A 26,429-nucleotide genomic window follows, 5' to 3' on the forward strand; every position below is an offset into this window, starting at 1 on the left:
ATTTTTCTGGTAAATGTTGAAGTGATTTTTGTCTCTAATGCAGCAGTTATTGCCTCTTGCTTCGTAGTCTGATGAAAAGGACACAATGGGGATCTAGTCGTGTTATGAGCTCTTTCCTCATTATAAACGCCTGCCTCTGTACATCGTTTACACTTCTTTGCGCCATCACCAGCTACAACTTTAGATTTCTTTTGAAGTCTTCCCGCTTGCTTCTCCATTTTTTTCTCAAAAAGTTCTTGGTATTTTCTGTTTCTGCTTTGCCTTCTTCTTTTAACTGGTGTACTCGGACCAGGATCTTCAGCATATTCTAAAAAAAAAAGGGTAAGTGTCATCACCAAAAAGTTTTAAATTTTGAGACATGTAATTTACCTTCGTATTCTCCTTCGTTATCCTCCTCTTTGTTTTCTTCTTCGCCTTCCTCCTTTGCTTGAATGGCCCTTTTCTTTCGCTCCTTCATCATTTGTATAATTTCACGCACCGATTTGTTTTTGTAGGTATCGTTTAAGCTCATAAGCAAAAAGTCAGTCAATTCAAAACAAAAAAGTATGTAAAAGTGGAAAGGAGGGATGCTTACCTCCGTTAAGTAACGTACTTCTTAAATACTTTTCCAAAGAGCCAACGGGTTCTTGGTATTTTTAAAAACGGTTCATTTTCTAAAAATAAATATCATGCACATGTATTTTATTGTTCTATAACATTTAATTATGTTTTTTTGATTATGTTTTATTTTGATTGTGTTTTTTTTGATTGTGTTTTTTTTTTGTTTATGTCTCCTTTTTGACTCCGTTTTTTTTTATCATGATTTTTTTTTATTGATGCAATAAATTCAACAAGTCTTTATCTTGATACAGCTAATTTCAGGGAGCCCATTGTTTAAATGAGGAGACAGAACTGTATTCAATTGTCGAATAACTTTCAACAGTTAAATTAATTAATAGAAAGAAAAGTATATAATGAGCCCTTTTATATAACATTGTTGTCATAAAGAAATCATATCAAATATTACCCCATTGGCCAAATTTCTTATTGAAGTTCGGTAACTGTGGTCGGCTCTAGTGAATTTTATTAACCACCCATTATAAAGATGGTGTACTGAATATGTCCTTACATTCATGCCAAGTTAACAGCAACTGTCGAACTTTGAACTGCAGCCTTTGGATTCAGAAACTATTGGTCGATGTATTTAATAACAGCCTTTGGATCAAAAATATATTGGCTGCTGAGTGTCACTTTTAAATTCAATATCCAATCACTGAAGGATCCAAAGGTCTGAGTAACCCCCAGATATGTTATCCCAGCCCGTTAAAAGGATTTCCAGATTTCGAACTCCGATTTCCCCAGAAATAAAAAATGGAGTAGCTGGGCGTCGATCCCAGTGCCTCTCACATGCTAAGCGAGCGCTCTACCATTTGAGCTACAACCCCTTTTTTGATGATTTTTAGGGTCTAAAAAAGCGGTTTTATACCAACAGTAAAAAATTTAAAAAATGAGTTTTTGGTTTAAACGTACTTTCCAAGTTTTTCTCAACGTTTTAGTACATTTAAAAACATAATTAAACGACTAAAAAAAAAGTTACCTTTGAGAGCCATTTAAAAATGATTGAGTAAATTAAAATATGCGTATGTTTTGTATATACATTATGACAAACATTTCTAGTTAACGAAAAAAAAAAGCTTGCATTTATGTTTAGAATTGATTGATTTAACTTCATTTCAAGTTTTGTTAAAAAAATAATAATTTTGTAGTGTGTATAGTCTATATTTGGCTACTATGTCTGTGTTTTGGCGTAGCGTGCCATTTCCATCTCAGACATTCTGTTTTCTTACAAATCGAGTAATGTGATTATAAAGAGTACGCGTTAAATGCAGCACTTTTATATTTTTTTATCCATACAAATTAATTAAAAAATAAATACGTTTATAAGGTTAGCATATGTTATCTTTTTTCTGATAAATAAACATTGTTTACTGAGAGTTGTTGAAACGAATAAGCAAAATCACATACAGCTTTACGCCCTACTAAAATATTAAGGGGCATCTCTGTACAACGATGTAGACCAAGAGATCTAGAATCTGATTTAAATATGCATTTTCTTTAATTACACAATCAATCTAGTAATCGATATAAAAGGGAGAAAAAATTTGACAGTGACCTAAAAACTAATTATCGGTGATGAACAGCACCAGCGAAGTAGACTTAATAAAATTGTTGGATCTAATTTATAAAAGGGCATACATCACAGTGTTAAAAACGCAAATTCGTGATATAACCAATATGCCGGAATAGCATCGTTTTTGTTTAAAAAGAACAATACCGACAAGTTTATTTGACTCACCGTCCAAAGCCAATTATATCAGCTCCTGAAAAACAAATGGTGGGTTTATGTTGCTTGAGTACGTAATTAATGCAGCAATGTATGTCATGTGTTTCCCAAAAGATGCGACATTGTTGAATATTTATGAAATGTTCCAAAGATTTTTGATATCAGTTATCATTAAAGATAAAATCTGAACATTGCTCAATTCATCAGAGCTTGATATACTCACAGAACAATAAGTAGAACGTGCAATAATAAAAAAAAACCAAGATAAAGTTTCTCACAAAAAATACAAACAAAAAAACTTTGGTTGAATTATTTTATACCTGATGGATATTGTGTATTTTATAGAGCATACATTTACACTCCATTTTTTTATCTGTAAAAGTAGTTTTTATTGCTTCAAGATTAGCATTAAAGCATAAAAAGAATATGTTATATGTAATAGTATCCTATGATTATTTTTCAGGTTGCACAATAAAGCATATCTGCTTGAGCTAAATAAAATGTACAAATAATGCCTAATACGATTGGACATAGAAAGTAATTTTTAAAGCGAAAACGTCGTTATGATGCATCAAAAATGTCGTGTGACATTATTTCTTCTGTCGTTTCATCATACATGAAAAAAAAAGAGGTGCGATGGGAGTTGTGTACCACTCTCAGCCTTTCAAACAGTTGCATTGACAACTAATCCGACTTAGTGTGACCATGTGTCAGTAAATTTTCTATTGGTATATTGGGCACGTCTTTGTTGCCCTGTATATAAAGTAAAAAAACCGGGTACAAATTCCATCATCTATCATAATGTCTTCTACAAAAAAAAGGACCAAGATTTGCCATTGCAACAAGTGTGGCGGTTGCTCAGTTCCAATCAATACTGCTACACGACATGCCGAAAAAAAAATGTACGAGGAGTCATGCCAAAAGGCGGCAGCTTCCAAAAGAAGTTTGGATGAACTAGAAGAAAGTGTGTAACCCTCATCAGATATTTACCTACAACAAACTGTAATCTATACTAACAGAAATTTTAATAGATGACGCCGTAGTAGACACCAGCTTAGAATTTTCACGTTTGAACGTATCTGTTATTGAAGCAGAGTTTGCACATGTTAATATCAGTTCGACTCAAGTTGATAACCATTTTCAGGATGAATGCTCTTCAGGTATGCATACAAAAAAATGATTTATAACATGATGCTGAGTAATGTTTCAAGATGATGAGCGCGATTATGAAGAAGGCTTTATCTTTGATCAATCCTATAGCATTGATGCAAATGATGATAATGAAAATCAGGTTATTGTCGAAAGCAGCAGTGAGATATATTGGACCGATGAAGTTCTCAAAATGCTAGATGATTTGGATGATCAAGGTGAAAAATTTATCATAAAAAAAGGTAGGCTTGAATTTCGGAATAAATATTTGCAACTTTATTGAAACAATCGTAGTCCAACAAAATAATCATCCCAGAATACCACAAGATCCCACTTACTTGTTTATTTGTTGTTTTGTACTTATATTCCAAATGGACTTCTTGACTATCATCGCTACACACAAATTACTTGATCTGTTCCGTATGCTATTCAGCAATTTTGAGTTTCCAAAATCGTTACCCACGATCAAGCTTCAAACTGGATTTATCGATCTTACCAAAGATATGACTGTCTACGCAACTTGTCCTAAATGCTATTCAGTTTATCTTTATGCTACAAGCAACGGGTTAACACAGCCTGGGCCTCCACAAATATGTACATTTATCAATATCCTCAAAAAAGTACCTTGTCAAACCCCATTATTTCAAAACGGTTCCGATACTCCAATCAAAAAGTTTGTATACCATTGTCTTATAAGTTCGATCCAAAAGTTGTATCTGAGAGAAGGATTCGAGGAGAAGTGTGAAGAATGGCGTAGTTTTGAAGAGGCTGTAAACCCAACTGATATGATGTACCATTGCTCCCAGGGAAAAATGTGGAGAAGCATTCTTTCTCCCAGTGGCGACCCTTTTGTAAACAGCAGTAGATCTTTATGTTTGACATTGAATGCAGGTTAGAATACAAAAAAAAAAAAAAAAAAAAAAAAAAAAAAAAGGTAAAGACGAGATATACTTACAACCCAGTTAAACATAGATGGATTCCAACCATATGATACTACCTCCGCTTCTTGCGTCGCTTTTTATCTGCAAGTAAATAATTTACCAGTCGAGGAACGCATAAAGAAAGAAAACACGATACTGCTTGCATTAATCGAAGGACCGCATGAACCCAACACTTGTCAAACACAACGCCTATTATCCATTGTTACAAACCAACTTCGCTCCTTGTATTTTGGTGTTCAAATGTCTACATTCAACTCTGGAAAACATGGCCAAGATTACGGTGCTACTGTCAGAGCCTGTTTGTATCAAATCTTGTGCGATTTACCCATGCAACGAAAATTGAGCGGATTTACTGGATTTTCTTCTACGCGATCATGTTTCCGATGTGATAGATCGTTTAAAGTTTTTCCTGACACATCTAATTTGGATTATTCCGGCTTTGATGCTGTGCATTATCCTGCAAACGCCAATAAGAAGCTGAATGACATTCAATCCGACAAGTGGTTAAATAGCCATAATAACGCCGAAAGACATCGCCAAGACAGGGCCCACGGTATGAGATATAGCGTTTTAAGGAGTTTGAGGTACCTTGATCTTGTAAAAGCTACCACCCAGGATCATTTACATTGCATTTGGCTGGGTCTTGCAAAATCAATTATGTCAAAGTATGAAGAATTTGGATTTTTTAAACCACAACACTATCAGAGGTATTATAAATTTATGACACTATATATACGCAAATGTCATTACTAACCTTGTGTAAAAATGTTCCAGTATGGCCGCACTCGCTTCAAGTATCATCACGCCCAACGGTTGCAGCTCTATACATGCCAAAATAAAAGGAGGTTTTTCTTATATGAAGGGCATCGAATTCGAAATCTGGACCTTGCACTATTCCGAATATGTCTTAAAGTACATGATTGTTTCTGATAGATTAGTTGATGGATTTCATAAAAAGCATTATGCAAACTGGTTACAATTTGTGCAAGCTTGTAGAATTGTTGTACAACCCGCGATTACTACAGCCCAGGCATTCGAAGCACGAGAACTCTTCCGCTGTTTTTGCAAAGACTATGTGGTACTTTTCGGCCCTGAGGCAATCAAACCTAACTATCATTACGTCCTCCACCTGTCAGAAAATATTGAATACTATGGCAGTACATTCAACACTTCTTGTTTCTCTCTCGAAAGAATGAATGGTGTCCTAAAGCAGTCGACAGAGAATAGAAACCTTCGATCAATTCAAACTTCGTACATGACAAATTTTTTGGAAAGCATTCATATCTCGTCTCTCATTAAACAATTAACAAGCACCAATATCATTTCTAAAGATCAAGCCCACATTCTCCACAACACCAGCGCTATCAACCAATCCTTATACACAAGCTCCAGTCCTCAAGATCGCATTAATTTTTACAAATTGTCTTCCTATGAATATACCAATTCGGGAGGTGTGGTGACCGGATCAGAAATGCTATACTCTCATCCGAATATTATCCCTACTAACTTTGATGAAATTAAATCCACTCCGCTCGATCCTTCACACCATATGCTTCTTATTGAATATTACACTCTATGCTACCCAAATCGTTCATTCACCAATCTCTTTCATTTAACCACGACAAATCTATGCAACAACCATGGTAATTCACTTTCCAATAACATTCCTTCAATTTATGTTGGTGCCGACGCCAGAATATCCAAACAATTTCAATCTGATATTATGTACAAAAGCCGTATGGCAAGATCGATGAAAGGTGCGTATATTCAAACATTCTTTAAAAACAATCATTCGTCGGAGTCCGTTGCCTGCTTTTACGGCGAGATACAATATTTCTTTCAACACGTCGTAAATGTTAACGGCAGTGTTACCCCCCACACATTCGCTTTCGTACGGTGGTTTATCCCCGTCAACCCTGGTAACAACATTTTAGAAAATGAAACTATGGAAATATGCAAAGGCTATGAAAATACAAATGTTCATTCGATTTTACCTGTACATAGAATACACAACGCAATCACGGTTGCATGTAGTTCTGACAATTCTAGTAATCCACGAATTCAAAACGGCTGCATTGTAATAATTCCTCAAGAAAAAAAAATATATGTTTAAGCTAATTCACCTATGCCCTTTTTTAATTTCAATAAACCACTATGAATATGTAAAAAATTGTTGTTGGAAAAGGGGGAGCAGATTAAAAAAGAAGAAAAAAATTGTTTATTTACAATTCAGGAACTCGGGCCCAGTCGGGTGCCTGATTTAGAAATTCGGGCTTGATCACCACATGCTTGAAACGTCCCGTATCCTTTGTCTCCTTTTCTTTTTGGGCGTTTTTTCTCAAAATGAGATCATACTCATCGAAATGTTGAAAGGCGCGACGAGCCTAAAGACGAATTGATTTAGTATGTATTCTATTAATAGGAATACACTCATATTGTATACCTCATTTGTGCGCCAATGGGGCACCATAACCCGCAAGCGTGAGTTTTTTTCGGTCATCCCTATTTCCGAATCCGTGCTTTCCTCGTCACTTTGGAGTTGCTCTATCAAGAGCTTCTCTATGTCATCACCATAAGCATCTCTCATTTTTTTGCCATACTCCTCGTTGACCATCACGTTTTTTCTGTGCTTGCATTTCTACAATTATATTAAATATTAACCTTGGAAACGCCTTGCATATTCGTAACTTACAGAAATTCTTCTTCCCTTTCTTGTACTTTTCTTATTTTTTAAAAGCTTTGCTGCGGGAGATTGCTTTTCGTTATCCTGCTTACGGCGAAAGACATTTCTGATCTTGTTTTGAAGATCGTTGTAGGTAATGGATTCCGTCCAGTTCTTTTTGGTTGACAATGTGATTTGAGCACCAACAAAATCGATAATATTTTTAGTTATACGGGTGTTCTCTACCGTCATAAATGCCTTAGATAGGTTCCACTCCAGATTACCAACCTTCTGGTTAGCAATGGACGTTTTAATCCAGGCCTATAATTACAAGGTAGATTAGATATATGAACGGTTCTCTATTCTTGGTGACATACCGACAAACTATTGTAAAGTGCACCCCCTATTTGGAAAGGAGGTACATTTCCATTAGTCAATGCGGGGGTAGCTGAAGAAACAGCAGCTTCACCGGAAAGAATAGACAATATTTTGTCAATTTTATCTTCCACCATGTCAAGTCGTGCCCTCAAAATTTCTCCGGTAACGATGGCTTCCTTGACCTCATTTTTTATACTGTTCAGATCATTTTTAATTCCTGTTATCTGAAAACATTTTACAAAGGCACCAACAGTTGCTGAATCATCTCTGCTGCTTAATTGCGACGTATTCATGGGAGCAATAGATACCATATCTTCTTGTTGAATATTGTCTGTCACCGACGAGACGGAGCTACTACGACTTCTAGTTGCTCTGTTAGGCAAAGAAGAATATCTTGAAGAGGGGTTGGTAGGTCTAGTCATATTTAGAATAAGTAATTTCTGGATGAAAAACGTGAAATAATCATATATACACAGATGAGCTCTCATTCAATATTATGTTTTTTTGTGATATTCCAATTGGGACCGAAACTGTGTATGACCTTTGGTACCTGACTAGTATAAATGGACTTTCAATTTTTAGGGTTTAACGTGATTTTTATTGACAAACATACTATCAAGTCTTTTAAGTATTATTCCACTCATGCATATTACGAAGCATCAGTTGCCTCCGGTGTAGAAGAAAATATAAAAGAAGGAAACAATTATTTCGGCTTTTTTAATATCTTTTCTTTCTTTTTGTTCAAACTTTCTAAAATGTAATGCTTTACTCCCATACTTGTCATGCCAAATTTTTTAACCATATATTGCTTTATTTTAGTTCTTTGAAATCCAAACATGCATATCTATTATAGGCTATCATTTGGACGTATTTCTTAGGTGCACTTTAAATGTTTTTTATATCAGCTTAACCACCTCTATTCCCGGACCATTAAGTCAGTTTAACAGTAGGTACACAAAAACAATATCTTATTAAGCATACCCGTATCTAATTTTTTTCAAAAGGTTATGCAAGCTGTAAAAATACAGGAACAACGCGACTGCTCTGCGTAATTAATTCTAATGCTTGGCCGTAGCGAATTGCGCTGGTTTACTCTACTGTGAGGTCTGATACGGGAAATACTTAGACAAAAAGATACATAGCGCTGTTTTTCTACTATTTCTATAATAAAATAAAATAAAATAGAATATACTTTCCTCATAATATTCCCTTATACATCGAATAATTTGCTATATGCAACGAGTAACGTTTATGAAACCTTACCCTTTTGTGTATGTGTGTATATGTGTGTATATGTGTGTGTATGTGTGTGTTTTTGTGTGTTTTTGTGCGAGTAGTGTAGGATCAACCCTGACAATTCCCGAAGCGTTAAATACAAATGTTTATAAAGACCTCAAAAGTAATAATAGATTAAGCTTTTAGTTTCAGATACATGAGATCATTCAGTAATTAAGTTATTTGTTTAGCCACGATTTGCATCGTTTGTTTATTTGATGAATTGCATAATGTACAAAGTTTGAAGTTCCACAAAAAAAAATAACAATTGTCATCGGAGAACGTGATGTTTGCATAACTTTAAATAGTTGCTTGCAGCTTACATCACAAAATGTGTTACTACAAGATTTAAAGTCAACCCATCCCCCCACTATATTCAAGTTAAGCAAATTCGATTGTCAATCTTTGCATGGTATTGTTCCACCCGACAGAAATCACTTTGTCGGATTAATGTCAATTGTTTGGTTGGTATTGACCCAACCGATACCAAAACTGAGACATAATTGACTGCACGAAATTAATCTTTTAACTATGTGCATGTTGATGCTTTTTAATGTGGATGATTTGGGTTACTTTGGAGACCGTGTGAATGACGTTCGTGAAGCTACAGGAAACACTTCATCAAATATATACAACGATTGGAATGAAGTTTGTCTTTATGTATACAAGGATTGGAAAAATATCGAAACTATATGTCACAAAGTAACCGAACACCTTGATGCAATTTCTAAAATACAGCAAACCAATGAGTCCGTTGTCAAGTTTGATATGCCAGCAATTTTGAAAATGCCAAAGGAAATCCAACATCTTGTTAAACTACTAGAGGAATTTTTTTATTATAGTGACCCTTCTAGCAAGTATGGACTCAACAACAGCAGAGTTGTTATCACAAGATTAATAGATGATTTTAACAATATAGCTGCTCCTCATTATGGAAAGAGTAAATCGAAGTCCAGTATTGCTACTAAAAGATCTGAGGACAGAGAACTTGTAATTGCTATACGTATTATAACACTATATGCTTTGGGCTTTACTCTTGGGTTAATGATGGCTGAAACTAGAACTATTAGAAAATACACAGCTGTATTTACGTGTCTTTTAGTAGACTATTTTCTGATTCGTCAAGACAACTACGATAAGCAGCAAGTTTTAAAAAAGCTTAATGCGCCACGGGAGAGAATTAGCCCAATGACTAAACACAAAAATATTTTAGCAGAAAGAACATTTGACTTTGTTGATGAATCAAAAGAGCTTATCAGGGATGTCGATATTCTCATTGGAGATCTGCACGTGGGAGTGTTCTATTATCCATTACCAAGTGTTGGGTTGCATTACTTAACTACTATGCTACAAAGAGTATATAAACGAATGCAGTCTATGGCAAACTCAAACAAGAATGCTGCAAGAACCCTTCTTTTAGACAGCGATCCTTCTAAAAAGTTTATGGCATTGTAATAAAAATTAGTTGCTATAGATCACATCATAATCCCAATTAAGTTTTTGCTTTGCGTTATTTTTGATTTTGCTGCAGCCTTCCTGTATGTTTATATAAGCTAAAATTGTAAACAATACACGAGATCTTATCGTTATACAACATAAGAAAACAAGTTTGAGGAAAAATTAACTCATCAATATTTATTTTCTTATACAACCAACTTACATGTTAGCCTAGTTATTTATATAAAAGAGACCAATTCACATAATCTTTCCATGGCTTAACAGAAACTGGAATGGATAAAACCGTATCGGACATAGTAGGTCTATTAGGTTTACTAAAGCTGCTTTCAAAAAGAACCAAAGACCTTTCAAGTTTTATTTCGCCTTGTATGTCACTAATGAATGTACCAAGTATAATGAGAAACGACGATGGAGAAGAATTTCTTTTAGATTCCTTTGAAAGTTGGGATGATGTTTGTGTCTTCTTATACGAGAACTGCAAAAATATAACTACTGTATGCAAAGGACTTGAAGACAATTTTAATTTTACTTTATTTAAGTTGGAAACAGGAGGTAAAAATATAAATTACAACATGCCTGAAATTTTACGGGTACCCTATGAAATCAAAAAAATTGTCGATAGTATAGATGACACAATGTTCGAACATATTGAAACTGCATTACACAAAAGGCTCTATTATTCAATATTTGAAAATACGAAGACAACAATGAAATTCAGAAGAACATGGATGGACTGTTTTTTTTGGTGTTTATTTAGTGCTCTTGGGATGTACAGCCCCCTTTTTCTCTTGCTAGTAATATGGGACGGTACTTGGGCGGGTGGAAGCTACAAAAATGTATTCTTTTGTGTGCTTATGTGGATTGTTTCATGCTGTACATATGTTTTCTGCATCGAAAGTAAAGAAAATAGAGTTTGCACACTTATCGATGAATCTTGTTCCAGTATGAACTCTTTACAAAAAGAAGTAGACTACCAGCTCGAAGTGCTGTCTTCAAAAATACGCTATTACAATGGCTTTGATAGAAGAGAGTTGATTGGACTAATTAGAGAATTGTGTAATACTTTCGGCCAGCTCCAATCTGTAGCTTCCTTAAACCAGAAAGCAGCAAGAGATTTTATTTTGGCAACCAGTTCTGCTAGTATCGTCAAAGAAAAATAATAAATAAAAAAGAAACTTTTCGATCATTCTGTATTGGGTAACAGTTGCATAAAACTTGCTGAAGCAAAATCAGAAATTAAAATAAAATGCATGTGATTTTAACGTCATATGACTCTAGTAAGTTTAAACCGACATAGTTTGGAATCCGCTTTATTTTTATCTAAAAAAGTAACTTAATAATAAATATATAAGGGTACAGAAATCCCGGTTATAAACTTTATAGCTCAATGGACAGCAACAAAGGCGTGTTAGAACTACTGGGACTATTTGCCGAAAGGGCATGGACGCTTGTGGTTTTTAACGTAGAATGCTTTGGTCTTTTAAGTAGTCAGATATGTGAATACCGTGAAAAGACAAAAATAACTTCCTCTGATCTATTCAATGATTGGGATGATGTATGTCTCTTTTTGTACGGGGACTGGGAAAATATAACAACGATATGTGAAAAAGTAAATCAGCGCCTCGATATTGTCATTAAAATACAGCAAGCAGAAAACCAAATTGTCAAATTCGAGAAGCAATCCATTTTAAAAGTTCCAAACGGAATTCAGCAACTTGTTGATTCACTAAAAAAGTTCCATTATAACGAGCCATCCATGTGTCCAATCAACAGCAAAATGACTCACATACAAGACGTGATCACAAAATTCAACAACAGGGCCATTTTTTATGATGGAGAGATAGTACCCACATTCGATTATTTAGATAGTTTACGCTTAAAGGTGGCAAAGGAGTTTGTTTGTTTGAGTACCATATATAGCCTCATTTTTACTATGGGAATAGCGATGGCTGATATCAGAACCATTAGAAATTACTTGGCCGTGTTGATATGTCTTTCAGTAAATTATTATGCAATTTATTCATACGATCGTGAAAAACAGGAACCAGTTATTATAGATCACCAGCCAAATACAACATGCCAATCTGTCAATCCCATTACTTCACACACAAATAGTTTGATAGACGGTACAATTGAATTTTTACAGGAATTAAGAGATCTGACATGGGAGGTTGATATTCAACTTGCTGATATAGATGCACAAATACTACATTGTTCATCACAAAGTTTAGAACTGATCGAAATGGTAAAAACGCTACAGAAAACTTTTAAACGAATTCAGTGTCTGGCGTATTCCAACCAAGTTACAGCAAAAAGCATACTAATGGAAAGCAACCCGCTTATAAACATTCCTGAATAGAATTTATTTTATTCTAATAAAATCACTTTACCACTAACACTACAATATAAAAATATAATATAATAGCTTCAAAGTATGTTTGTTTGTGCACAAAGCGTGTGGTGCTTACATGGTAGCATCATTTGACTCCGGACCTAAAGTAGCATGTAATTTTCACGTGATTACATATCAACAAACAAGTTTAAAAGTTTGTGCATTTTTAATTATATCCTCAAGCCAAGGAGTTTCTCTTGCTTATTTGATCAAAAGACGTATCTGTATTAATCTATATTGGGTAACAGGCATTTTATATAAAAAGTTTGTTGTTTTTTTTTTTTTTTTTTTTTTTTGGGAAAAAAAGTATGCCTACTTTTGTTAGATCCAGTTTAGTGTTTGGCAACAAAGAAGATTTAGTTGGTGTACTGGAATTGATGCTCAAGAGACTCGAAAACCTTCAGGTTTTAATGATTGTTAATGTGCGTACCTTTTTGGTGGAAGAATATGCTGACTCTCCTATATTTACAGAAGGAAATTATTATCCTGACGCATTTCATACCTGGGATGATGTATGTATCTTTTTATACAACAACTGCAAAAATGTGACACTCATATGCCAAAAAATGAATGATCACCTTGATGCTATCCGACATATACTGGAAACGGAAAACAACATTGGCCATTGCAATCTGTCAGAAATCCTACGAGTACCAAATGAAATCAAATATCTTGTTAATAGCATAGACGATAAAATAATTAACCATCCTGCAACCGAAAAAATCAAAAAAGTCTACTACAAAGAAAATGACCCAAACCCAAAAATAAAAATCAGGAGAACATGGGTAGAACAATGTTTAGGTCATCACGTTGAATTAGTTGTAGCATTATATATCCCTTTCTTTTTCCTGTTAATTGTATGGGATGGATCTTGGACAGGCAAATACTACCTGAATGCAGTCGTGAGTATATTTACATGTCTTGTCCTGTTAGTTGGACTTGATTCCTACAATATCAAAAAAAGACAAAAGGTTTATCAATTGTGCGACAAATGCGTAGAATCAATAATTGTCTTCCACTACGAAGTAGATTACCAGTACAGAATGCTGCGCCCAAAATTAATTGCTAATGAACAAAACAGACAATGGTTGATCCAACTAAATAGGGATCTACAACATATTTTCAGTCAACTCCAATCTATGGCTTATTTAAGTGAAAAATCGGCAAAGAACCTCATTTTGGCTACCAATCGACCCAGTGTTCTTGAAAAGTAATTTTTCCTCAAATATTCAGTACAGGATTTTATATTTTTATGTCTGTAATACCAATAATAAAAGCGTGCAGTTTTACCCCATTCTCAACAAAAGAGATCCATAGTTTGATATGTTGTAATTTGATAAAATCACAAAATTTACGATTAAGTTTAAAAGAAGAAAAAGTCTAACTCATAACCATATAATGAACAATGACAACATAACACTCTCTTCCGATATCTAACATTAACCTGTTACCCCACTTTATTTTGCAAAGATAAATAGTGATAAACATGTTTTTTTTATTTACATCCATAAATCTATTTACATCAACTGACTTAATTTTTGATTTACATAATCAATCTAATGAGCAGGGCAATCATCAGTACGTATAAAAAGACATTCTTCTGCAGCTATTGAGCTGCAGATTTGATGGACATAAAAAAGAAGCAGACCTAATAGAATTGTTGGAGTTAATTTCGCGAAGACTTTATAATCTGAAAACGTTTATTGACGTTTTCGTGTCAGGGTCTTTGAAATATGAATTTAATTACATGATAACAACCGAAGAATATTTTTACCCAGTGCCCTTCTATAATTGGGATGAAGTGTGCATTTTCATTTACAAGAACTACAAAAGCACGACCACTTTTTTTGAAAAGATGAGCGACCACCTTAAGAAATTGGATATAGGAGAAGAGATGAACACTTGCACTATGCAGGCGATATTAGGTGTGTCGGATGACTTCATAAATATTGTCAATACTGTAGACGATAGACTTGTTCTTTGCCCCGTAGCCGTAAAGTCAAGACGAGCACTGTCGATTCGAAAACAAACAATACCGTGTCTGCTTTTTTATGGTTTATGGGCTGTTTGCATTTGCACCTTTTCTATTCCTATATTGGTTCTTTGGGATAATGCTTGGGCAGGCGATTACTGTCAAAATTTAATTGTGGCTGGATTTGTATATTTCAGATTTGGATCTCTATATGACACTTACAGCAATGCAAGACAAAAAAATATGCGCGAACTCTTAAGTCACTGCGTCAAGTCTACATCGGATTTAAGAAAGAATGTGGATGACCAAATTATAGTATTACGTAAAATGAAATATTCCAATAATAAAACCAGCAGACAATCGACTATAAGGTTGGAGTATGCCTTTAATCAACTTTATTCCATGGCTTACTCTAGCCAAATGGCAGCAAGGGACTTAATTTTAGCAACAAATTACGACAATGTTCTAACAGCTTAAATCCTCCTCCTCCCCCCTCAAAGTCCAATAAAACTTTATGTAAAACAATATTTACAAATAATTGTTGAAACAAAACAATTACAAAATGCAATCGTTATAATTCACAAAAGTATAAACACATCTACGATGAGACTATATGGTATATGGCAGCAGTATTCTGAGAGATAGTGGACTACTGACGGACTACTAGCAACAAGTTCTAGTCTAAAATAATCAGTATGTTGTTTGTGGTTTGTACATTTCACACAATTCAACGCCCAAAACTAAAGAACGATCGACAGTATCACAAACAAAATGAAGAGTAACTGCATTTTTAAGCATCTGTTTATACGCCGGTAAAAAGACCCCTCCGCCTCAAATGAACAAAAACAGGTTTTAAATTTAGTCAAGTTCTATGTAACAACCGTTAATACAAAATAAACGCCGAGTACTAAGGTATTTCAGCAATTTATATATAAAAAGAGCTATTTATATTTTTATCTATAAAAACGATGCATATATCTTAAAAAACTATCTTAACCTCGTTACATGGTAAAAAAAAAAAAGAAAAAAACAATGTCGGCAAACCACCAATTCAGCACAGTCCTCAACATTGACTACATCGGTCTATTACTGCATTTAAAAAATGAAGTCAATAACATGGCTAAATTTATGTCGGGAGACGCGTTACGATTCTGGCACGACATAATCGAATTTCGCCAGCAATCGGGAATTGATTACTCTGATTCATATGAAGACTGGGACAATCTTTGTATTTATGTATTTAAATACTGTGAAAACATTTCCGTCATCTGTCAGGAAGTGGATTTTTACCTCGCCTGCTTAATGGAAGGACTACCAATGATGAGTATCTTCGAAGGGTACGATATGAATGGGATGTTGCAGGATGTACTTACCGATATAACGCTACGTGTTAGCAAGATGAAGTCAATTCCTTATATGGAGCCCCCCCCCCAAAAAAGTGTATGACTCTACCATAACAAGTTTGACAGAAGATAACGTAGCCATACGATGCATGCATTTAGATTTCAACAAAAAAGTGTCCTCTGGAGAAGTCAAAGCAACGCGACCAAGTCAAACAACATCCGACGAAGATACGGAAAAAATGGCTTATCGATTTTTCGCTGCATGCACTTTTATTCTTATTCCTCTGTTGATGTTCGATAGTAGTGAAAGAGCACTATATGAATATTTGATTGCTGGTGGGTGTCTTTTATCAGCTTGGTTTGTTCATGCTCCAAACAAGGATCTTCGATGCCAAAAGTGGACTGAGTTGGAGGAAGATTATATGAAAATAATAGGATATCTGCTTGATTTGGTTGACTACGCAGCAAGCAAAGCGGACTCATTGAATTATAATCAAAACGATTATCTACTGTTTTATGGTTCGATCGAAATGCTGCGAGACACTTTTAGAAACATTCATCTCATGTCTCATGCTGGCCAGCATTTCGCAACACGATTGATGTCAGCAAGCGATCCCACTAATGTCTCAAAAGTATTTGGCCCTGGATAAATCAAAACCAATAAATAACCCCCCATATATTAAACTCTATCCAAAACTTTCTTCTTTTGCTGGAAAACATACACATTACTGTCATAATCTTTTTTTTGTTTTTGTTTTATTGCTATACTGAGTTTATTTCGATACTTTCTTTGCCTTTTTAGAACGATCCTTCTTCTTTAAAGAATCCATATAAGCTCTAATAATTGTGCTGTAAGCGTTTTGGAATCTATCGAAATCGTCTGGCGCAATCTAATATTTTTAAAAAAGGTCAGTATCCCTCCTATTTCAGATAGATAAACATATAAAAAATAAAAAATAAAAAATCACTGTACAATAGTGCTGATCTTGTGCTTTTTGTAAACGGCACGGACAAGACATGGGTATTGTACATCATCTTTAGATTCGGCTTCCACGACTGCATTGCCGCCTTTGGGCATGGCTTTCTTTACTTTGGAGACTTGGAGTAATCGAGGTGCAGTCACTAATGGAAAGTAGGGTGTCAGATGAATGAAAGGATGATGCCTATTCCGTATTTACTTCTCTTCATGGTAACAGACACAGTTCCTGCTGTCTTTGACTTTTCGTAGAACTGCCCGAGTTCGACTGTAAACTGTTTTGATAGAAAAAAATACGTGTCAATGTTTTATTATTATTATTATCATATTATAGTGAAACAGCATAGAGGTCAGTAATATGCTTACAGCAAGTGCATCAAGATCCTTCATGTTTTATAAAGTGTAGAAAGAAGGAATGGGGGGTTAAATGAGATGAGAAAAAAAAAAATTATATTTCTTCGAAAATTATTTTGGTGCACCGCCAATGGTATGAATTTCAGAGTTGGTAAAGTGAGAGACCAAAGAGCCAATGGTTGATTTCTTGATATTCTTGGGATCGGTAGGCTTGATGGATGCATTCTCCGCAACTTTATGCATGGCAACGCCTACAGTGTCAACCGATGTCACGTAACTGAGACCAAAGAGACGATTAATTGGGTTGTAAATGGCGAATGCAACGGTTTCTACAAGTCTGAAGGGTTTACGAGGTTCAACAGGCTCCAAAAAGGCAGGATGAAAGATTGAGACCTTTTCAAAACCTGCTTCTCCAAGCGCTTCTTCGGTTTGTCCTTTTGTCTTGGGATACAAAAAGACCGAATCCTTATTGGAACCCTAAAATAGGACGTTAGTTTTTTTTTTTATGTAGAGCACACTTCTTATGCAATGTTTACCATTGTTGAACAATAAAGATAATGAACAGGGGCCAATTTATTCTCATCCACCTTATTTTCTTGGGCAATGATCTTTGCAGAGTCCAGGACATATTGTTGATCAAACTTGATGAACTTTTCTGCGCTACCAGCAGCTCCACGAGTGGTTCCAAGACAACAATACACGTCGCTGGATAATGTGTGTTATTGTGATATGATAATTTAAATTAAATGCCACTACTTACTTTACATCCTTAAAGTCTTGACGATGCGCATCAAGGTTTTCAAAGTCAATTGTTTTTTGGACCTAACACATATAGTGAGCATAAAGGGACTATAAATCACGGGGGAGGATCTCTTACCAGTTTATCTTGAGGAACAGAGTCCTCTAATTCAACACTACGTCTTCCGACCGTGATAACTTTTGTATATGTTCCGTCCTTCAAGACACTTTTCAAGACTTGTTTGCCGACAGCGCCTGACTTGAAGTGTCAATAAAAAACTTACAGCGGGAAAGTCGAATTATTTACCTGTAGCACCGAAAATAAGAGCAGTACGGTTCATAGTGTTGTTACTCATTGTTTTAATTGAAGAAAGCAAAAAGAAAAGAGAGAAAAAAATTATTTATTTTATACAAATTTGGATTCGGAACTGCGCTTATTCCCAATGACGTTTTTTACCGCATTAAGCAATTTTTCACTCGCAGCAACAGCAAAAAGATTAGATTAAGGGATATTTACATGGCTATATTTTATTCAAAAAAAAAGAAAATCTATTTGTTGTTGACACCAAGCTCAGGAAGTCTTTCGATGGTGTATTTACGGTTGGCGATGAACATGATGGGAATACCGGGAATTTTACGAATACGACGCTTGAGATCACGATCACAAGTAGCCACGATATAACACTTGTGTTGCATAACACGATTAACTAAACAATCATCTGCATATGTACCTTTATGTGAGCAAGGAAGACGTTCGAAGCGAGGATCACGTGCAATCCTATGGTACAATTAGTTATCTTTCTCTCTCTCTCTCTTTTCATATCTATCTCTCTTTCTTACTTTAACGCAATACGGTATTTAGGTCCCAATTTCTCCAATTCTGCCAATACACAATCAGTGATACAAGGAACAGCTATAGAATGTTAGGTCAGCATGCTGTCAATGTCCTTACTCTCTTAAGTAAAACTTACATTTTGCGTAAAGACAATCCATCATGGATTTAACGAGTTCGAGCTTATTTTGGATCGAAAAGTTGATAAAATTGGTATCGACCAAGATATGATATGGTGGACCCAATGCTGCATTATATTGGAAAAACATGGAAGAAGCCACTTGAGGACTATGTAAACCTGTCAGTCTATAAATGACACTCTTTAAAGATATAAAAAAGAAAACTTACACATGACGAACTGCTTTCTCCTCCTTCTTTTCTTCCTTCTTCTTCATCTTTTCCTTGTTTTCCTTTCTGTTGTAAGAAAGTCATGTTAATAAGTTAAATAACGCATCTATACGAATAAAAAAAAGAAAGATAACTTTACAATCGAGTGTCATTTTTGCTGATCATGCGTTTGACTTGAGCAAACTTTCTTGTTGTACTAGCTTTACCCTATTTCATTCTAATTAATACTCATGCGTTGAATGTCTCAGGACACTGATTCACTTACCATTGTGAAGAATAATGTAAAAAAGTTGAATTTCAGAAAAAAAAAAATATTCTTTTTTTTTTTTTTTTATTACAGGAAAGGGAAGGGGACTGTCAAATGATGCTGTGACTGTAATTGGTGAATCCCGTCCCTGTTTTTTTTAAGGTTTTCGACCCTCTCTCTCTCTTTCTATCAAAAAAGGACGCACGGGCAACACGCTTCCCTTCCTCTTCTTCTTTTTTTTTCTACACTGTCGACTTTTAATTTACCTAAACAACTGGTCAAGATGAAGAGCGCACTTACCTTTGACACATTAGCTAAATGCTCTACAACCAAAGCCAGAGTTTCCATCTTAAATTTACCCCATGGGCCTGTGGACACACCTGTCTTTATGCCTGTAGGTACGCAAGGTACCATGAAGGGCATGTTGCCCGACCAATTAGAAGAATTAAACTGTCAAATCATGCTAAACAACACCTATCATCTTGTAAACGTTTTTATTTTTTTTATCACTGTATGTATATTAACTGACACTTTTTTCATTTAGGGTTTGAAACCTGGAAAAGAGACTCTCGACCTTGTGGGTGGAGCCCATGTTTTCCAAAGTTGGAGACGTAACCTTTTAACAGTAAAGAGATTAAAAATGAAAAAAATGTAGACAATGTTTTTTTTTTAATCGATTAAAATAGGATAGTGGTGGATTTCAAATGGTATCTCTCTTAAAATTGGCCAATATCACTGAAGAAGGTGTTGAATTTGCCTCTCCTCATGATGGATCTCTCATGATGTTGACACCCGAGCATTCAATGGAACTTCAAAACACGATTGGAGCGGATATTATGATGCAGCTGGATGATGTGATTTCTTCTCTGACTTCAGGTCCCCGTGTAGAAGAAGCCATGTGGAGATCCATTCGTTGGTTGGATCGTTGTATTGTTGCCCACAAGAACACAGACACTCAGAATTTGTTTGCCATCATTCAAGGTGGATTAAATGTAGATCTCCGAAAGAAATGCATTGAGGAAATGGTAAAGAGAGATACACCTGGTTATGCCGTAGGAGGATTAAGTGGCGGTGAAGAAAAGGATGTCTTTTGGAAAATGTAAGATGTAAATCATAAGTATGAATATTCCACAGCGTGACTTACATGAAAGTCATACAGTGTTACCCTTTGTACAGACTTATTGCCCAAGAACAAGCCCATTTATTGTATGGGTGTCGGGTAAAATTCCATAAATATAACTGGAAAGAGATCACAACTAACCCCCCTTATCTAGCTATGCTGAGGATCTTGTGGTGTGTGTTGCATTAGGTGTCGACATGTTCGATTGTGTTTTCCCTACCAGAACTGCTGTATGTGCTCAATTTTTTTTAAGTTTTTCATTCCTGTTACTAACTGTGAAAAATGGAAACAGAGATTCGGTAACGCCTTGACGATGAATGGTACTGTTTCACTAAAGTCCGGTAAATACGCTACGGATTTCGGACCAATTGAAGAAGGATGTGAATGTTCGACCTGTAAAAACTATACAAGATCCTACGTCCATCTTAGCGTGACAACCAAGGATACTGTAGGCTGTCATTTAGTGTCAATTCACAACTTGGCTTTCCAGCTTCGATTGATGAAGAACATCCGAGAGGCCATCAAGCAAGATGTCTATCCTGCTTGGATCAAGACGTTCTTCCACAATTATTTTGGTGGAAACAAGAGTAAATACCCAGAATGGTCGGTCAATGCTTTAAAAAGTGTCAATGTGGATTTGATGGAATAAAAAAATAAAACATTACCTAATTTATGCGTGCGGAGGGGATTTGTGGCCCTGAATTTGTGACGTCCTTTCTCTAAAAAGAGATGGCTTAGTTTTTTTAAAGGCAAAAAGCGAAAGTTCGAAAAGTGTCATAAAAGGGAAAAAAAAAAAGTCTATTTTTTTTTTTTTATCTTTGATCAATTTAAAAAAAATAAAATGGGTAAACGTAATAGAGCTGCCTTATTACCTACTCACTTGCCTCAACTTCAAAACTTGATTAAGCGTGACTCCAAGTCATACGAAGCCGAGTTTCTTCAACAATGGCGTCATTTCCAGTCGACTCTCTCGATCTTTTGTTTGAAGCCCGATGAAGATTCCAAGGAGTTGTCTGAATTAGTCACATTCATGAGTCAAGTGACCCAATGTTACCCTGAATTAACCAAGGACTTTTCTCAGCAAATCGTCGATCTCTTGAAGGAACATTGTATTGTCCTCCACCCCGAGGTCAGAAAGAGTTTAGTCCAAGCATTGATTCTTCTCCGTAATAAGGGCATTATTGACAATACTCGGTAAGTGCTGTGACAAAAAAAAAAAAAGAAGGAATGATAGAAACGCAACACACAACTAAAACTTTCTGTTCCTAGTCTTTTACCATTATTCTTCACGCTCTTCAAATGCAGAGATAAGAATCTCCGTGAAATGCTTTACAGTCATATTGTCAATGATATCAAAAACTCCAACGCCAAAGCAAAGAACAACAAGTTGAATAAGACACTCCAATCGTTCATGTTCACCATGTTGGAATCCGCCACCACCGGTAACAGTGATGAAAACGCCATTGCTGCCAAAAAGAGTGTGGATGTCTGTGTCGATCTTTACCACAAGAACGTCTGGAACGATGCAAAGACCGTCAATGTCATTGCCGAAGCTTGTTTCTCTCCTGTCACCAAGGTCTCTGTGACTGCCGTCAAGTTCTTCTTGAACAGTAACGACCATCAAGAAGAAGAGGAAGAGGATGAAGATGTAAGTTTTTTTTTTTTTTTGTTTGTTATACCATGTGTTTATTCATGAACTAACCCTCGAATCTGACTCTATAGATTCCCGATCTTAAAAAAATGCAAATGGCTCATCAACATAACACCAAGACAAAGGCCAATGCTCGTAAAATGGATGCAGCTCGTAAGAAGGTCAAGAGAAAGTCCAAGAATAAGGACAAAGCCGAGAGTTTCAATTTCTCCGCCCTCCATCTTTTAAACGATGCTCAAGGTTTCGCCGAAAAATTATACTCAAAGTTGAACGTGAAGGATGATCGTTGGGAAGTTCGTCTGATGAAGATGAATTTAGTCTCTCGTGTGATTGGTATTCATCAATTGACCATCTTGGGCTTCTATCCTTTATTGATGAAGTATTTGCAACCTTCTCAACGTGATGTGACCATGGTCATGGTCTGTGCTGCTCAAGCCTCTCATTCTCTCGTACCTCCCGATATCTTGGAACCCGTTCTCAAGGCCATTGCCAATAACTTTGTCACTGATCGTGTTGCCAATGAAGTCATGGCCGTCGGTATCAATGGTATTCGTGAAATCTGTATTCGTCAACCTTTGGCAATCGAACCTGCCTTGTTGCAAGATTTAACACAATACAAGTCGCATCGTGATAAGAGTGTCCTCATGGCTGCTCGTTCTCTTATTGCTCTCTTCCGTGAGATCAATCCCGAGATGTTGCTGCGTAAAGATCGTGGTAAGACTGCTACTATTCGTATGAAGGATGGATCGATCCGTACTGTACAATATGGTGAAGCCTCTACCAACATGTCTGGTCTTCAAGGTCTTGAACTTCTTGATCAAGCTGAGAAGGATGAAGATTGGGGAGATTGGGAAGTGGATGATTCTAGCGATGATAGTGATGAAGAAGGTGATGGCTGGGTCAATGTGGGTAGTGATGACGAAGATTTCGTTAATGTGTCTTTGGCGGATGAAGAGAATGAAGGTTTAGACGATGAGGAAAAGAAGAAGTTACAATACAAGGTGGGACCTAATGGAGAAATTATCAAGACCCGTCGTGTGGGTAAGCGTCAATTGAAGAAGATGATGGATGCGGAAGAACATACCGAGATCTCGGATGAACAACGTTTGAAGTTATTAGAAGCTGTCAAGGCACGTCGTGCTGAAGAAGCTGCCAAATATGAAGCCTCTATCAAGTTGGCTACTACACGTATTTTAACACCTGCAGATTTTGCTCGTTTGAGTGAACTCAAGACCACCAATGAAATCGAGCAAGCTCAAGGCAAGAAGCGTGGAGCTGAGGAAATCCAACAAGAAGGAGAGATTGATGAATATGCTATTCTCGGTCCTCGTAAGAAGGCAAAGCAAGATTATGAGTCAAGAATGGCCTCTATTCAAGAAGGTCGTGAAGGTCGTGAGAAGTTTGGTTCTAACAAGGGTAAGAAGGAAAGAGGTAGTACCACCAATCGTGAGAAGGCTAGAAATAAGAATTTCTTGATGGTGGCTCACAAACAAGCCGTTGTTTGGAAATCTAAGCGTAGTTTGTTCGATAAGCAAAAGACTTTACGAGCAGCTATTGTCAAGCAAAAGAAATCCAAGCATTAATCTATATAACCTTTGTTTTTTTTCCCCTCCTTCTGTCATTTTATCCCATTTTTAATATATAAATAAACACGCATTGTCTCAATTTACCAAACATTGATCAGTTATGTGTCTCGCTTGCAATCACATGGAATCAACAGAAAAAAGGTGAGGACAGCTAGAGAATAAGTGGCATGGTTACCTCTTTTATAGGTGAACCCCATAAAACTTGCATGTTGTGCAATGCAGCAAAATGTTGCTCTGCTGGTTTTGAATACTCTTACCTTTGTGCTTTTAGTACTTTTTATTTTTCGACTAAATGATACAGACCCAATTTACAAGTATTATACATTTCCATTAAATATGAAGAAGCAAAAGTAGTCTATTTTCAGCGCAATTTAAATTGACGCTTATTATAACTATCATTCAAGTATGTAGTGTTTTTTTTTTGAAAAAAAAAACAAACATCTGATTCATTGATGGACTTTGCAGTAAAGATTTTAAACAGATTATTATTTTTTGATTTTGTGTAATGAGGTACAAACAATATAAGATTGGGATTTCACAAATAATTAAATTTGTGGGAGATCACGTAATTTCGTGTGAAAAATAAAAAGGACACGTACAAGTGAATGCATAGACACATACTGACATGAAATGTACACCCAAGAAAAAAAAAAGAAGTAAAGAAATAGACGTTATTCTTGTATATTAAGAATACAGTGAAAAAAAAAAATATACAAAAAAATAAACCAAGTACGTCTGTGACATGTGCTTATTTTTTTATGGGGGGGGAGGGGGCAAGGAACAGGGAACCAAAGTGCGTTTTGGTACCCCAGTTAAAAAAAAACAATCTCCACTCAGTTACTAGAAATTTTTTTTTTTTTTTTAACCCATGTTCTTTTGAAATCCCGTCAGCAAGTTTACCATAAACAAAGAAAATCTATTGTTTCTTCTTTTGCTCCCCTTAATCTATATTTTATATATTTTTCTTTAAAGGTAATTATTCTTATTATTCTCGGTCATCCCCCAACAAGCAACAATTATACTAAACACTTTTTTATCATTAGATGTCTGTCCCTGGTAAGCTTTGCTAACAACATTTTTTTTTTTTTATAATTCATCCAAATACTTATCAAACACGTAGCTGCTTTCAACGATATTGGCAAGTCCGCCAAGGATCTTTTATCCAAGGATTACCCCGTTGGTGGTTGTAAGCTCGAAGTTAAGACCACTGCTCCTAACGGTGTTGTAAGTATTTTTATTTTTATTCATTTCTTAACCTCGGGATCTGTGTTGAGATAATAAAGATGACCTAATATTTTTTTTTTTTTTTCGGTAATAGACCTTCAAGGTTAACGGTCAACGTGATAACAAGACCGGTATCATTGTCGGTGATCTTGAAACCAAGTATGCTGACAAGAAGAACGGTCTTACCTTCACTGAAGCTTGGACTACCTCCAACCACCTCAACGGAAAGATTGAGCTCGAGAACAACCTTGCCAGTAAGTTTTTATTTTATTTTATTTTGGTGATCAAAAGTGTTTACTGATCCCTATTTTTTTTTATCAATTAGAGGGTCTTAAGCTCGAACTCTTGACCTCTCTCCTCCCCTCTGTCAACGAGAAGGCTGCCAAGATCAACGCTACCTACAAGAAGCCTAATGTTCACACCGTTGCCACTCTTGATGTCTTCAAGGTAAGAATAGATAAACAATTTTCTCTTTATAAAACTAACTTTTTTTTTTAGACCAACGTCAGTGTCAACTCCGTTTTCGGTCAACAAGGTTTCCTTGTCGGTGCCGAAGTTGCCTACAATGTCTTGGATGGCAAGGTAATTAGAGCGGATATATATAAAAATAGAGAGAGAGAGAGATGTGAAAGAGAGAGAGATCTAATCATATTGTTAAAATAATAGATCGGTCGTTACAACGCTGCTGTCGGTTATACCGCTGCCGAGTATGGTGTTGCTGTTCATGCTACCAACAACTTGAGCAACTATGCTGCTTCTTACTACCACCGTGTCAACAGTGACCTCGAGGCCTCTGGTAAGGCTTCTTGGGACTCCAAGGGTTCCAAGGCTGTCACTCTTGAAGTTGGTGCCAAGCTCAAGTTGGACTCTTCTGCTTTCGTCAAGGCCAAGATCTCCAACTCTGGTGTTCTCGGTCTCGGTTATACTCAATCTCTCCGTCCTGGTGTCAAGGTTAACCTCGGTGCTTCCGTTGATACTACTCGTCTTAACGAAAACGCCCACAAGCTTGGTCTTGCCTTCACTTTGGAGAACTAAATTTTAGATTAAATTGAAAAAAAAAAAAAGAATCATCTTTTTTTTGTAAAATCAAATTTTTATACAAATATATATACATATAATCTCAAAAACTCCTTTTTTCTTTAACTTGTTCACGTCGCGTTTGAGTTCTCATTCATGCATATCAATCCGTGGTAGAAAACGGATTTCGTCTTTTAATTCTAAATTCTACTAATTCATTCGGGGGCAGAAGATCCCAAGTGTGTCCATTTCCCGTTTTATCTTGTAGCAATGCTTCCCCTCGGGTCAATACTTACAATCCCCATCAATGAGGGATACAACAATGCCTTATAATCATCCACAGTAAGGGGCTACATCTGAAAATTGATCGACGTAAAAGGATACCTTTTATGAAAGGACATGAAAAGTTGACACAATCATACCTGATGTGGTCAAGACATTGA

At 35.9% G+C, this 26,429-nt stretch overlaps 12 protein-coding genes and 1 non-coding gene across 13 annotated transcripts; 9 read left to right on the top strand and 4 right to left on the bottom strand.

The window, feature by feature from the left end:
- Positions 1 to 67: 67 nt before the first annotated feature.
- Positions 68 to 704, top strand: EV154DRAFT_530152 (uncharacterized protein). Its single transcript, XM_051603727.1, has 2 exons — positions 68 to 319; positions 494 to 704. The coding sequence occupies exon 1, from the start codon at positions 72 to 74 to the stop codon at positions 309 to 311; it is 240 nt and encodes a 79-aa protein (XP_051451059.1). The 5' UTR covers positions 68 to 71; the 3' UTR covers positions 312 to 319; positions 494 to 704.
- Positions 705 to 1,351: 647 nt separating this feature from the next.
- On the bottom strand, positions 1,352 to 1,424 carry EV154DRAFT_t148. Its single transcript has one exon. It is a non-coding gene; the product is annotated as a tRNA-Ala (tRNA).
- A 7,835-nt stretch (positions 1,425 to 9,259) lies between these two features.
- EV154DRAFT_570947 (uncharacterized protein) lies at positions 9,260 to 10,183 on the top strand (the record flags this gene model as incomplete). Its single annotated transcript, XM_051606229.1, has 1 exon — positions 9,260 to 10,183. One exon carries the CDS (start codon positions 9,260 to 9,262, stop codon positions 10,181 to 10,183), a length of 924 nt encoding a protein of 307 aa, XP_051451060.1.
- Positions 10,184 to 10,455: 272 nt separating this feature from the next.
- On the top strand, positions 10,456 to 11,344 carry EV154DRAFT_530202 (uncharacterized protein; the record flags this gene model as incomplete). Its single annotated transcript, XM_051603728.1, has 1 exon — positions 10,456 to 11,344. A coding segment is annotated over one exon (485 nt), but the record flags the coding sequence as incomplete, so codon positions are not given.
- Positions 11,345 to 11,578: 234 nt separating this feature from the next.
- On the top strand, positions 11,579 to 12,579 carry EV154DRAFT_530203 (uncharacterized protein). Its single transcript, XM_051603729.1, has one exon. The coding sequence runs from the start codon at positions 11,943 to 11,945 to the stop codon at positions 12,543 to 12,545; it is 603 nt and encodes a 200-aa protein (XP_051451062.1). The 5' UTR covers positions 11,579 to 11,942; the 3' UTR covers positions 12,546 to 12,579.
- A 304-nt stretch (positions 12,580 to 12,883) lies between these two features.
- EV154DRAFT_530204 (uncharacterized protein) lies at positions 12,884 to 13,833 on the top strand (the record flags this gene model as incomplete). Its single annotated transcript, XM_051603730.1, has 1 exon — positions 12,884 to 13,833. The coding sequence occupies one exon, from the start codon at positions 12,887 to 12,889 to the stop codon at positions 13,790 to 13,792; it is 906 nt and encodes a 301-aa protein (XP_051451063.1). The 3' UTR covers positions 13,793 to 13,833.
- A 492-nt stretch (positions 13,834 to 14,325) lies between these two features.
- On the top strand, positions 14,326 to 15,027 carry EV154DRAFT_487845 (uncharacterized protein; the record flags this gene model as incomplete). The annotated part of the gene is made up of 1 exon (XM_051599024.1): positions 14,326 to 15,027. The coding sequence occupies one exon, from the start codon at positions 14,326 to 14,328 to the stop codon at positions 15,025 to 15,027; it is 702 nt and encodes a 233-aa protein (XP_051451064.1).
- Positions 15,028 to 16,666: 1,639 nt separating this feature from the next.
- On the bottom strand, positions 16,667 to 17,259 carry EV154DRAFT_570952 (signal recognition particle 14-like protein; the record flags this gene model as incomplete). Its single annotated transcript, XM_051606230.1, has 4 exons — positions 16,667 to 16,783; positions 16,867 to 17,015; positions 17,072 to 17,144; positions 17,236 to 17,259. The coding sequence occupies 4 exons, from the start codon at positions 17,257 to 17,259 to the stop codon at positions 16,667 to 16,669; spliced, it is 363 nt and encodes a 120-aa protein (XP_051451065.1).
- A 30-nt stretch (positions 17,260 to 17,289) lies between these two features.
- On the bottom strand, positions 17,290 to 18,323 carry EV154DRAFT_453225 (uncharacterized protein). Its single transcript, XM_051597282.1, has 5 exons — positions 18,269 to 18,323; positions 18,101 to 18,216; positions 17,984 to 18,045; positions 17,760 to 17,928; positions 17,290 to 17,700 (listed from the first exon to the last, which is right to left on the bottom strand). Exons 1-5 carry the CDS (start codon positions 18,315 to 18,317, stop codon positions 17,335 to 17,337), a joined length of 762 nt encoding a protein of 253 aa, XP_051451066.1. The 5' UTR covers positions 18,318 to 18,323; the 3' UTR covers positions 17,290 to 17,334.
- A 140-nt stretch (positions 18,324 to 18,463) lies between these two features.
- On the bottom strand, positions 18,464 to 19,429 carry EV154DRAFT_530211 (Fcf1-domain-containing protein). Its single transcript, XM_051603731.1, has 6 exons — positions 19,407 to 19,429; positions 19,281 to 19,348; positions 19,142 to 19,207; positions 18,933 to 19,081; positions 18,802 to 18,874; positions 18,464 to 18,739 (listed from the first exon to the last, which is right to left on the bottom strand). Exons 1-6 carry the CDS (start codon positions 19,407 to 19,409, stop codon positions 18,511 to 18,513), a joined length of 588 nt encoding a protein of 195 aa, XP_051451067.1. The 5' UTR covers positions 19,410 to 19,429; the 3' UTR covers positions 18,464 to 18,510.
- A 43-nt stretch (positions 19,430 to 19,472) lies between these two features.
- On the top strand, positions 19,473 to 21,238 carry EV154DRAFT_530213 (queuine tRNA-ribosyltransferase). The gene is made up of 6 exons (XM_051603732.1): positions 19,473 to 19,872; positions 19,933 to 20,013; positions 20,075 to 20,487; positions 20,548 to 20,607; positions 20,663 to 20,738; positions 20,801 to 21,238. Exons 1-6 carry the CDS (start codon positions 19,672 to 19,674, stop codon positions 21,155 to 21,157), a joined length of 1,188 nt encoding a protein of 395 aa, XP_051451068.1. The 5' UTR covers positions 19,473 to 19,671; the 3' UTR covers positions 21,158 to 21,238.
- A 16-nt stretch (positions 21,239 to 21,254) lies between these two features.
- EV154DRAFT_530216 (SDA1-domain-containing protein) lies at positions 21,255 to 23,901 on the top strand. Its single transcript, XM_051603733.1, has 3 exons — positions 21,255 to 21,702; positions 21,778 to 22,156; positions 22,231 to 23,901. The coding sequence occupies exons 1-3, from the start codon at positions 21,350 to 21,352 to the stop codon at positions 23,740 to 23,742; spliced, it is 2,244 nt and encodes a 747-aa protein (XP_051451069.1). The 5' UTR covers positions 21,255 to 21,349; the 3' UTR covers positions 23,743 to 23,901.
- A 719-nt stretch (positions 23,902 to 24,620) lies between these two features.
- Positions 24,621 to 26,091, top strand: EV154DRAFT_546278 (eukaryotic porin/Tom40). Its single transcript, XM_051604693.1, has 6 exons — positions 24,621 to 24,801; positions 24,866 to 24,969; positions 25,064 to 25,223; positions 25,295 to 25,416; positions 25,468 to 25,551; positions 25,636 to 26,091. The coding sequence occupies exons 1-6, from the start codon at positions 24,789 to 24,791 to the stop codon at positions 26,002 to 26,004; spliced, it is 852 nt and encodes a 283-aa protein (XP_051451070.1). The 5' UTR covers positions 24,621 to 24,788; the 3' UTR covers positions 26,005 to 26,091.
- The last annotated feature ends 338 nt before the right edge of the window (positions 26,092 to 26,429 follow it).

The sequence above is a fragment of the Mucor mucedo genome, assembly GCF_025094135.1.
Source record: "Mucor mucedo strain NRRL 3635 chromosome Unknown EV154scaffold_207, whole genome shotgun sequence".
Taxonomy (NCBI): Eukaryota; Fungi; Mucoromycota; class Mucoromycetes; order Mucorales; family Mucoraceae; genus Mucor; species Mucor mucedo.